At 43.7% G+C, this 12,673-nt stretch overlaps 1 protein-coding gene across 1 annotated transcript in view; it reads right to left on the bottom strand.

The window, feature by feature from the left end:
• LOC118372634 (SUN domain-containing ossification factor-like) overlaps nt 1–12,673 on the bottom strand; it is a 73,650-nt gene that overhangs the window by 8,561 nt on the left and 52,416 nt on the right. Inside the window, 11 exon segments of the mRNA XM_052459010.1 lie at nt 32–174; nt 344–448; nt 656–743; nt 837–1,173; nt 1,176–2,041; nt 2,119–2,209; nt 5,514–5,591; nt 7,160–7,225; nt 8,920–9,011; nt 11,447–11,502; nt 11,802–11,822. Coding sequence (XP_052314970.1) covers nt 32–174; nt 344–448; nt 656–743; nt 837–1,173; nt 1,176–2,041; nt 2,119–2,209; nt 5,514–5,591; nt 7,160–7,225; nt 8,920–9,011; nt 11,447–11,502; nt 11,802–11,822 — 1,943 coding nt within the window.

The raw sequence follows: 12,673 nt of genomic DNA on the forward strand, positions 1-12,673 counted from the left end.
TTGACTTCGGTGTGTGTGTTGCTGTGTTTACCTCTTGGGGCTGGGGTAGTGGTTGACTGCAGTGTGTGTGACGGTGTGTGTGTTGGCACTCCAGCAGCACTGCAGGCAGAGCACCAGGCCCAGACAGAGACACAGGACTAGAGACACCACCAGGTAACTCTGTCGGTCAGACACCTAGAAAACACAAACACAAACAACATTTAGACATCAGAAGAAACAAACTCCTAACATTCAATCATGACATTTTGCGAGTTCTGATTTAAATAGACCAACATTGAATCTGATAATTAATATGTTTAGTTAGTAAGGGCAGAAAGGCATCATGGTCTTCAGCTGTGTGTACCTCTCTCTGTAGCTGTGAGACCGTCATGGTGAGGTTGATCATCAGCTTGGTGACGTTCTCCAGCTGGCCCTGTAACATCTGGATAGACTCTGTCTGCCGCTGGTCCTGAGGGATCACACAACCAAAATACAACATTAATACAACCAAGTTGAACCAACCCATCCCAGAACCATCACACACAACCTACACCAAACAATGACTCAACCATCACTGAACTACACAATAACAATCATGTAACACAATTGCAACAACCATCCCAGAATAAGCATCCGGCCAACCCAAACCCAATCAAGAAGCAACTGTCTAACAGACCTGTTCTTCAGCGATGCGGGAGGTGTTCTCCAGTTTGACTATGGTCTTGTTGAATGCTCTCTGCATCTCCTCCATCTGCTTACGATACCTAGAACACACACAACAAGCTAATCAGAGCCTGAACAGGACGAGTGATAGAGGAAACTACTAGGTTAAAGACAGACAGACACACACAGCTTACCTCTGGCTGAGTTCCTCCAGGTATCTGCTGCTGAGGGACATGTTCATCTCCAGGGCTTTGATCCTGTTGTTCAACCTCATGAACACACTCTCCTTCTGACTGGAGCCATACACGTTCACTCCTCCGTTCACCCCTCCATTCCCTCCAATGTACTCCCCCGCGTTCTGCAGCTCAGCGTAGAAGTCTGTAGCCGTCCGGTGTAAATGTCCGTTAGCGGTCACCGGGACGCTAAGCAGCAGGTCTTCCACGGATTCTTCCCCATGCAGGTGTTCTGCTGGCTGGGCAGAGGCATCTCCCTGCTCCCCTGACCCTGGCTGTCTCCACTCTCTGCCCCAGCCCTGGGAGTGTGTGGCTCTGTGTTTGTGTCAGGCTGAGGGGGGACAGGGAGGTCAGTGGGAGGGGGGAGGTCTGCAAGTCTAGAGGCTGTGGGAAGGGGCTGGACTGGTTGCTCCTTCAGGGGAGGGGGGGGGATGTCCAGGGAGGCTGTCTCAGAGGTTGGTAGGTGTAGGGGAGCAGTGGAGCTGGGAGTAGGGGTGGGGGTGCTGGCCTGTTGAGTCTCCGGGACGGGTGCTCCCTGCAGGGCTGGAGGGGGGACAGGGTCTTCTTGGCTGGGGTGCTGGGGAGCTTCGTCCTGGGTAGGGGTGGGTTTGCAGAGGGAGGTTTGAGAGAAGCTGTGGGGGGGCAGGGTAAAGGTCCGGCTAGGCTCCAGCAAAATGATAGGGTCCACGGGGGGTGTGTCGATGTGAAGGGTATGATTTTGAGAGTCTAAAGGGGGTAGGCCCTCATTTTGGGCTTGGGGGGCAGTCTCAGGCTCAGGAACCGTCTCTGTGCGTGTTGGGGCTTCCTGTGTGTGTGTGGGGGTAGGGACAGGGACCTGTATAGGGGTGTGTGTGTCTTGCTGCCTCTCTCTGGTGAGGTGAGCGTCACACCAGCGCTGTAGCAACTCTGGCAGTGTGGCCACACAAGAAAGAGAAGAGACAGAAGAGAGTGGACAGTACAGCTGGCTCTCCCTCTCCCTCATCCACTGTTCCTCTCTCTCCTCCTGCTCATCATCATCCCCCTCTTCCTCCATCAGAGTCACAGTGGACTGTGGGGGCTCCTCCTCCATCAGAGTCACGATCTGTCCATTCTCCGGGGAGGGGGGAAGCAGGGGGGAGTCAGGGTCCTCCTGGGGACCAGGGTCGTCTGGCTCCACCGTCTCCACACTGAGAGAAGGGGGGGGGAGTTAGACTCTTACTGCAAGGTGAATGAGGGCGAGAGTGAGTGAGAGCGAGTGACTCACGCTGGAGGAGGAGTGGTGGGGGTTGGAGTTGGGGTGAGCTGCACATCTTTGTTTCCCTCAGTCTCGTTCTGGGCTTCTGATGATGCGTTGGCTGGAAGAGATGCACAGACACACAGCAGGCTTTAGATAAAGTCATCAACTACCACAGAATCATATCCATGTCAACTACTACATTTAACCCTTCACAGGATAACAAACCATCACTGGACATGGCATGGCCAGTCTGCTCCACTGTACTCTACTCTACTCTACACTCTACTGTATGTTGCCACTGCCAGCGGGTTAAAATTGGGAACAGAAACAGCTTTGCTTTGGCCAACATCTATGCTTGGTGTAACAACCACAAGAGTGGTCTGAACTAAAGCAGAAACAAGTCAGGCTGGTCCAGTTAGAACTGGTCTCAAACCTCAGCAACCTTATGGGTTGAAAAAAAGATAAAACACCATCAGCTGCCTCACTGCAGCCCAGTGAAGGGTGTGTGTCATGGACCCCCTAGTCCTAATAGACAGAGCTCGCCTCCTGCTGCTGTGCTATATAACACAGAACTATTGTTCCTCTGATAACCTCCTGCCAACAGTCAACTCAACATCTGAAGCTCCAGGCAGACACACATACATATGGACACACACCACAAACCGGAGCTTCAGTTGAAGTCGGAAGTTTACATACACCTTAGCCAAATACATTTAAACTGTTTTTCACAATCCCTGACATTTAATCCTAGTAAAAAATCCCTGTCTTAGGTCAGTTAGGATCACCACTTTATTTTAAGAATGTGAAATGTCAGAATAATAGTTGAGTGATTTATTTCAGCTTTCATTTCTTTCATCACATTCCCAGTGGGTCAGAAGTTTACATACACTCAATTAGTATTTGGTAGCATTGCCTTTAAATTGTTTAACTGGGTCAAACGTTTCAGGTAGCCTTCCACAAGCTTTCCACAGTAAGTTGGGTGGATTTTGGCCCTTTCCTCCTGACAGAGAAGGTGTAATTGAGTCAGGTTTGTAGGCCTCCTTGCTCGCACACGCTTTTTCAGTTCTGCCCACACATTTTCTATGGGATTGAGGTGAGGGCTTTGTGATGGCCACTCCAATACCTTGACTTTGTTGTCCTTAAGCCATTTTGCCACAACTTTGGAAGTATGCTTGGGGTCGTTGTCCATTTGGAAGACCCATTTAACTTCCTTTAACAAGCTTTAACTTCCTGACTGATGTCTTGATATGTTGCTTCAATACATCCACTTACATTTTACTTCCTCATGATGCCATCTATTTTGTGAAGTGCACCAGTCCCTCCTGCAGTAAAGCATCCACACAACATGATGCTGCCACCGCCATGCTTCACGGTTGGGATGGTGTTCTTCGGCTTGCAAGCCTCCCCCTTTTTCCTCCAAACATAATAATGGTCATTATGGCAAAAGAGATCTATTTTTGTTTCATCAGACCAGAGAACATTTCTCCAAAAAGTACCATCTTTGTCCCCATGTGCAGTTGCAAACCGTAATGTGGCTTTTTTTAATGGCGACTTTGGAGCAGTGGCTTCTTCCTTTCAGGTTATGTGGATATAGGACTCGTTTTACTGTGGATATAAATACTTTTGTACCTGTTTCCGCCGGCATCGTCACTAGGTCCTTTTCTGAGATTGATTTGTACTTTTCGCACCAAAGTACGTTCATGTCTCCTTCCTGAGTGGTCCCATGGTGTTTATATTTGCATACTATTGTTTGTACAGATGAACGTGGTACCTTCTGACGTTTTGAAATTGCTCCCAAGCATGAACCAGACTTGTGGAGGTCTACAATTTGTTTTCTGAGTTCTTGGCTGATTTCTTTTGATTTTCCCATGATGTCAAGCAAAGAGGCACTGAGTTTGAAGGTTGGCCTTGATTACATCCACAAGTACACCTCCAATTGACTCAAATGATGTCAATTTGCCTATCAGAAGCTTCTAAAGCCATGCCATCATTTTATGGAATTTTCCAAACTGTTTAAAGGCACAGTCAACTTAGTGTATGTAAACTTCTGACCCACTGGAATTGTGATACAGTGAATTATAAGTGAAATAATATGTCTGTAAACAATTGTTGGAAAAATGACTTGTGTTATGCACAAAGTAGATGTCCTAACCGACTTGCCAAAACTATAGTTTGTTAACGAGAAATGTGTGGTTGTTTGTGGAGTTTTAATGACTCCAACCTAAGTGTATGTAAATTTCCAACTTCAACTGTATATACCCAGTTATTGTTATTTTATCGTGTTACTCATCTTTACTTTATTTAGCAAATTGTTCTTACTTTCTTTTTTTTAAACTCTGCATTGTTGGTTAAGGACTCGTAAGTAAGCGTATCACAGTAAGGTCTACAACTGTTCGGCTCATGTGACAGATATAATTTGATATGACCCAGTTTTGGAACAGCTTAATCTTAGCAAGATGGGGGGGGGGCTCAGACTGTCCAGCGGTAAAGTGAAGGAGGAAGAGAGGGCATAGACTTAGAAAATAGGGAAAGGGGAGTTGGGCAAGAGAAAGGAGGATGAGACTAGCGTGATTGTCTGGGAAGGAAGCAGAACCAAAACAGACAGTCAGAATGAATAAACGCATTAGATTGGAGTTGACTTGGCATGTACTGTGTGGGGCCTCTCTCTCAACACAAGCAACCCATATGCAAGTACACATCTGAAGTTCTATCACAATTTGTTGGCTTTGGACCAGCATTGCCGACTCACATTTGACTGAACATACAAAGACCTGCTGAGCTCCGAGTAGAATATGAAACTCATTTATTGTTGTGTGGATGAATAAGTTGGTTCTGCTTGATAGTTTCCATTGGCCGTGTGTGTGGTTACTAAACAAGCAGGGTTGAATAACAGGGCTGGTTCGGAAAAGAGAGGGCGAAGGACAGATCCTTACTAGATGGTTGAACTTCTCTTCTGTGAAGTAAATAGAAGGGGCAATAGCCTGGGTCTGAGACTCACAAAACCCTGCTGCTATATTTAAGACCTTTATTATGTATAGAATACCTCTAATGACACAATCCCCTGGGCAGCACAGTGCTTTAGTTAGCACGAGACAAACATTCCACCACAAGCTTCATAAGCAAACCTCATGCCTCTCGCTCCAAGAAGTGGTGACCACAGCAAGTTATTTACAGTATCTAACACATAGCATTTCCTTCAAAGGAATGTATAGGATGGGGGGAGTGAGAGGAGAAGAGTGGAGTATAGGAGAGGAAAGAGATGAGAGGAGGAGAGTAGAGAGAGAAGGAGAGGGGGAGAAAGAAGGGGAGGGGAGAGAAGGGAATGACTGCCTTTTGGTAGGCCGTCATTGTAAATAAGAGTTTGTTCTTAACTGACTTGCCTAGTTAAATAAACATTTAAAAAGGGGGAGAAGAACCCATACCTTCTATCTGTGCTCCTCCCTCAGGCTTGCCTCCCAGAACATTGGCTGCTATGTTGTTGACCATGTTGAGAATGGCATCTGTAGGGAGTACACACACACACACACACACACACACACACACACAGAGCATCATGAATGTTATCCTTCACTGGTAGTATAGTAAAATAGGTGAAGGCCCCACAGGAATCTGTAAAACCACAGGCCTTTGGCATTCCCCTCAGCCACACTCTCCATTCCCTTACCCAACCACTTCTCTCCAGCCCCTGCCAGTCTCTGCTTGGCTACAGAAGACCCTGTCAGTCTGCTTGTTTTCTCTCACTGAGTTGGGGTGGGGGTCGTGTAGTAATGGGCCAGTCTGTTTTCTCAATGTTGTGTGTGTGTGTGTGTGGGGGGTATTAGCCAATCTGATTACAGCCTCATTGCAGTGCCAGTCCCTCCCCCATAGAGGCAGGGAGAAACAGGAGCTCCAGTGTGTGTAGCAGAGTTATATACGTCAGTCGCTAACCCGCTCTGTGTGTGTGTGAATGTGTGTGTGAGTGGGAATACAGCAACTGATGGAACTTTCAGGACTTCATGTATTCAAGGAAAGCAGCTTCTAGTCTCTCCATTCTCCAAGAAACAACCTGTTTTAGAGGCAATTCTGGAGATTAATTATCTGATGTGATTAGATACAATAGAGAACTGACGCTCAGCCAGGATATCAAGTTACCCATATTAATGCAATCATGTGCCATGTGAATCTACAGTTCCTTCAGAAATGATTCATATCCCTTGACTTATTCCACATTGTGTTACAGCCTGAATTCAAAATTGATTCTTTCTTACCCATCTACACACAATACCCCATAACGACAAAGTGAATAAATATTTTTGGAAATTTGAGCAGATACGGAAATACCTACATTACATAAGTATTCACACACCCGAGTCAATACTTTGTGGTGGCGATGACAGCTGCGAGTCTTTGTGGGTTAGTCTCAAAGAGCTTTCCACACCTGGACTGTGCAACATTTGCCCATTATTATTGAAAACATTTTTCAAGCTCTGTCATATTGTTTGTTGAGCATTCCCAGTCAACCATTTTCAAGTCTTGCCATAGATTTTCAAGTAGATTTAAGTCAAAACTGTAACTCGGCTGCTCACGAACATTCTCTGTCTTCTTGGTAAGCAACTCCAGTGTAGATGTGGCCTTGTGTTTTAGGTTATTGCCCTGATGAAAGGTGAAGTCATCTCCCAGTGTAGAAAGCAGACTGAACCAGGTTTTCCTCTAGGAATTTGCTTGTGCTTAGCTCCATTCTGTGTTTGAAATTCACTGCTCAACTGAAGGACCTTACAGATTATTGTATGTGTGGGGTAGAGATGAGGTAGTCAATCAAACATCACGTTAAACACTATTACTGCACACAGAGTCCATGCAATTTATTACATGACTTGTTAAACACATTTTTACTCCTGAACTTATTTAGGCTTGAAGGGGTTGAATACTTATTGACTCAATACATTTATTTCGGTTTTGAATTCATCTAGAAAAACATAATTCCACTTTCACATTATGGGGTATTTGTGTATAGGCCAGGGTGTGAAAACCTTTAAGGCATTGTAGGCTCAAAACAATCTGACGCGATTGTGTGTCTGTGTGTACGTACTTGTGGCAGAGCCCAGCAGATTTTTGGACCCCTTGTCCTCAGAGTGGAGGTACCCAGGAGGGTAGTCTGTAGATAAGGGGGAAAAAATTAAAGATGATTTAAATCAAATTAAATGTTATTGGTCACATACACATGGTTGGCAGATGTTATTGCAAGCATAGTGAAATGCTTGTGCTTCTAGTTCCGACAGTGCAGGAATATCTAAAAATGTCCAATAACTACCAAATACACACAAATCTAAGTAAAGGAATGGAATAAGAATATATACACATATACATATATGCATGAGCAATGACAGAGCAGCATAGGCAAAATGCAATAGATGGTATAAAATGCAGTATATACACTACCTTTCAAATGTTTGGGGTTACTTAGAAATGTCCCTGCTTTTGAAAGAAAAGCACATTTTTTGTCCATTAAAATAACATCAAATTAATCAGAAATACAGTCTCCACATCAACAGTGAAGAGGCAACTCCGGGATGCTGGCCTTCTAGGCAGAGTTCCTCTGTCCAGTGTCTACCATCTACTGTATCTTGCCTATGCCGCTCTGTACCATCACTCATTCATATATCTTATGTACATATTCTTTATCCCCTTACACTTGTGTCTATAAGGTAGTCGTTTTGGAATTGTTAGCTAGATTACTTGTTGGTTATTACTGCATTGTCGGAACTAGAAGCACAAGCATCTGCTAACCATGTGTATGTGACAAATACAATTGGATTTGATTTGTGTTATTTTGTCCATCTTAATCTTTACTTTTTATTGGCCAGTCTGAGACATGGCTTTTTCTTTGAAACTCTGCCTAGAAGGCCAGGATCCATGATTCGCCTCTTCACTGTTGACGTTGAGACTGGTGTTTTGCGGGTACTATTTAATGAAGCTGCCAGTTGAGGACTTGTGAGGCATCTGTTTCTCAAACTAGACACTAATGTACTTGTCCTCTTGCTCAGTTGTGCACCGGGGCCTCCCAATCCTTTATATTCTGGTAGAGCCAGTTTGCGCTGTTCTGTGAAGGGAGTAGTACACAGCGTTGTACAAGATTTTCAGTTTCTTGGCAATTTCTCGCAACAAGAAAAGACTGACAAGTTTCAGAAGAAAGTTTTGTTTCTGGCCATTTTGAGCCTGTAATCAAACCCACAAATGTTGACGCTCCAGATACTCAACTAGTCTACAGGCCAATGTTATTGCTTCTTCAATCAGAACAACAGTTTTCAGCTGTGCTAACAACTGCAAAAGGGTTTTCTAATGATCAATTAGCCTTTTAAAGGGATCAACTTGGATTAGCTAACACAACGTGCCATTGGGACCCAGGAGTGATGGTTGCCGATAATGGGCCTCTGTACGCCTATGTAGATATTCCATTAAAAATCAGCCGTTCCCAGCTACAATAGTCATTTACAACATTAACAAAGTCTACACTATTTCAATGGACAAAAAAAATGTGCGTTTCTTTCAAAAACAAGGACATTTCTAAGTGACCCCAAACTTTTGAACTGTAGTGTACATGGGTGACCCAAGATATATAAACATGATTAAAGTGACTAGTGATCCATGTATTAAAGTAGCCAATGATTTCAAGTCTGTATGTTGGCAGCAGCCACTCTGTGTTAGTGATTGCTGTCTAACAGTCGATGGCCTTGAGATCGAAGCTGTTTTTCAGTCTCTCGGTCCCTGCTTTGATGCACCTAATCAGGTACTTTATTGAGAACACAATCTCTTTCATAACCGATTATCAAACACAGTGTACCATCTCACCATAATCCTCATCAAGGTACTCCAGCCTCTCTGAGGGGTACTGAGAATCTGCAATCTCTTCATATTCCTCCACCATACTGGTACCAAACACCCTGTAAACACACACACACACACTGTTATATAACACACACACAAACTAACATCTGGTTACATTTATCATATACAGCTGAAAGAGAGGAATTATGCTTAGGCTAACATGAAATTTGTCAGAAAACTGACAGGTGGGTTGACATGTTGCTGAGAGTACACTGTTTCCTATAGTATTCTCTAACTCAAACACCAGCCCTGAGGGGATGTGGGTTTGAGTGAGAGGTTCAACATCAGGGACATGTCTGTACTGTAACTGCACATTCATATATACATCAACCCTTTAACCTTATCGACTGAGAGAATGTACACCGTAACATGTAGTTTATCTACAGAGTAGCAGCAGTTAAGTGGATGTGAACTTAGTTCCAGTTAAAAGGGGACAGAAAGGGTGTTTTTATTTTGTTTTCAGATCTTCAACCAAAACCTAATATTAGATCAAGGGAACCTGAATGAACAAATAACAAAAACTACATACTTATTTAATTCATTTCTTAAGCAACACCCAATGCCCTGGTGTGAAAAAGTAATTGCCCCCTTACACTAACTGGTTGTGCCACCTTTGGCTACATTGACTCCAATTAAACACTTCCTGTAGTTGTTGATCAATCTCTCACGTCGCTGTGGAGGAATTCTGGCCCACTCTTCCATAAAGAGCTGCTGTAACAGCAACATGTGTTTTTTTTAACAATGAACTGCTTGTTTGAAGTCCTGCCACAACATGTCAAATCGGGACTAGGTCTGGACTTTGCCTAGGCCATTCCCATGTAGACTTGATTGTGTGTTTTGGATCATTGTCTTGCTGCATGACATAGCTGTGTTTCAGCTTCAGCTCACAGACAGATGGCCTGACATTCTCCTGTAGAATTCTCTGATACAGAGCACAATTCATGGTTCCTTCTATTAAGGCAAGTCGTCTAGGTCCTGTTGCAACAAAGCATCGTCAAACATCACACTACCAACACCATGCTTGACTCATCTGTCCATAGTACGTTATGGATCATCCAGAGTCTGGATGATCACCCAGGTGCTTTTTGGACTACATGGGTCCCATTATGCCTGGTGAAAACCAATCACTGCATTCCACAGTAAGAGCCTCATACCAACTATCAAACATGGTGGTGGTGGTAGTGTGATGCTTTGCTGCCTCAGGACCTGGACGACTTGCCTTAGCTTCTTTGGGATAGGGGGCAGCATTTTCACTTTTGGATGAATAGCATGCCCAGAGTGAACTGCCTCCTACTCAGTCCCAGATGCTAATATATGCATATTATTATTATTAGTATTGAATAGAAAAACACTGAAGTTTCTAAAACTGTTTGAATGATGTCTGGGAGTATAACAGAACTCATATGGCAGGCTAAAACCTGAGAAAAAATCCAAACAGGAAGTGGGAAATCTGAGGTTTGTAGTTGTTGAATTCACCCCTATCGAATACACAGTGGGATATGGGTTATTTTGTACTTCCCAAAGCTTCCACTAGATGTCAACCGTCTTTAGAATGTTGTTTCAGGCTTCTCATGTGATGTGGGACCGGATGGGAGCTCTTTGAATCAGTGGTCTGCCTACAGCCTCATTCTCAGTCACGCGCTTTCACGAGAGGTAGCTGTCGTTTCATTGCTTTTCAACAGACAATGGAATTCTCCGGTTGGAACATTATTGAACATTTATGATAAAATCATCCTAAAGATAGAAACTTGTCAAACTAAGTATAGAATCTTCGACATGTAATAACTTTTTGAACGTTTCGTCCGAATGGACCAGATCACGCATTTGGATTTGTTTACCAAATGCCCTAACAAAAGAAGCTATTGGACATAAATGATGGACATTATCGAACAAAATAAGCATTTACTGTGGAACTGCGATTCCTGGGAGTGCATTCTGATGGAGATCAAAGGTAAGTGAATATTCCGCTAGCGGAACCCCAGTCCGAGACCGGTTAATAGATGGAACCATAATTCTGCTCTGTATCAGAGAATTCTACAGGAGAATGCAGTTCATGCATGCAACAAGCAGTTCATGTATGAAAACCCACAAATGTCACTGAGTTAAAGCAGTTCTGCATGCAAGATTGGGCCAAACTCCCTCCAAGCAATGGTAGAGACTGATCAACAACAACAGGAAGCATTTGGTTGCAGTCATTGTAGCTATGTGGCACAACCAGTTAGAGTTTAAGGAGGCAAATCATTTTCCCACAGGGGAATTGGGTGCTGGATAACTGTTAATTAAATAAATAATATAAGCATACTTTTTGGGGGGTTATTTGTAACCTCAGGTTCCCTTTATCTAATATTAGGTTTCAGTTGAAGATCTGATCAAAGACATGCAAAAATAGAGAAAATAAGGGGGCAAATAATTTCATAGCACTGCATCTGTAAAAAGTGAAATGACAGTCTCTCTACCACTCCTTCCTTCCCTCCCTCTATACATCTCTAACCTGATGAGGCTGAGGGGACAGAAGTGTTCTGATCCAAAGTGGGAGATGAGCTCCACCTGGAGGGAAGGGGAGAGGAAGGGTTAAACCACTGGTAAAACACTCACACCTGGTTAATTAAACCACCCAGCAACACTAACATTCTAGTCATCCAATAACGTCTATACTAAATCAAATCAAAGGTGATGTCGTAGAACTTGCCAAGCTGACGGTATGTTTTTATTAATGTGTGTTTTGTTTTAGTTGGTTTTGGTCATGCATTACAGTATCTGTGCACTGCCACCAAAGCTCCCCATTATGGTACATTATAGAACGCATCATTGCATATTTACAACCTCTAAAAGAGAAGAATGCTAACCTTTATGTACTTGATGAACATCTGATGCAAGAGGACGAGAGAGAGAGAGAGAGGGGAAAAGGAGAGAAATCAGGAAAAGGCAGATTCATGCCACAAGCAAGTCAAGCAACTGGTCCTTTTTTTGGCATTTTCGTAAAATGATTTCCTGACAACATAACAGTGTTGACTGAATGCTTGCTCTACAAGATACTACAAGGAGAAAGCAATAAAGGACAGGGTAAGGTATATGAAGCAAAATAAAAGGTACAAATAGCATTAAAAGGGAAATGTATTATACAGTGCATTCGGAAAGTATTCAGACCCCTAGACTTTATTGTCCCCCCCCTCAATCTTCCCAAAATACCCCATAATGACAAAGAAAAACACATTTATAGAAATTTGGGAATTTATTAAAATAAAAAACAGGAATTACATTTTTACACAAGTATTCAGACACTTTACTCAGCACCTTTGGCAGAAATTACAGCCTTGAGTCTTAGGTATGACGCTACAATCTTGGTATACCTGTATTTGGGAGCTCCTCCCATTATTCTCTGCAGATCCTCTCAAGATCTGTCAAGTTGGATAGGGAGCGTTGCTGCACAGCTATTTTCAGTTCTCTCCAGAGATGTTAGATTGGGTTCAAGTCTGGGCTTTGGCTGGGCCACTCAAGGACATTCAGAGACTTGTCTCGAAGCCTCTTCTGCATTGTCTTGGCTATGTGCTTAGGGTCGTTGTCCTGTTGGAAGGTGAATCTTCACCCCAGTCTGAGGTCCTGAGCACTCTGGAGCAGGTTTTCATGAAGGACCTCTCTGTACTTTGCACCCTTCATCTTTGCCTCGATCCTGATTAGCCTGCCAGTCCCAACCACTGAAAAACATTCCCACAGCATG

Source organism: Oncorhynchus keta, chromosome 1 (genome assembly GCF_023373465.1).
Source record: "Oncorhynchus keta strain PuntledgeMale-10-30-2019 chromosome 1, Oket_V2, whole genome shotgun sequence".
NCBI classification, from domain to species: Eukaryota; Metazoa; Chordata; class Actinopteri; order Salmoniformes; family Salmonidae; genus Oncorhynchus; species Oncorhynchus keta.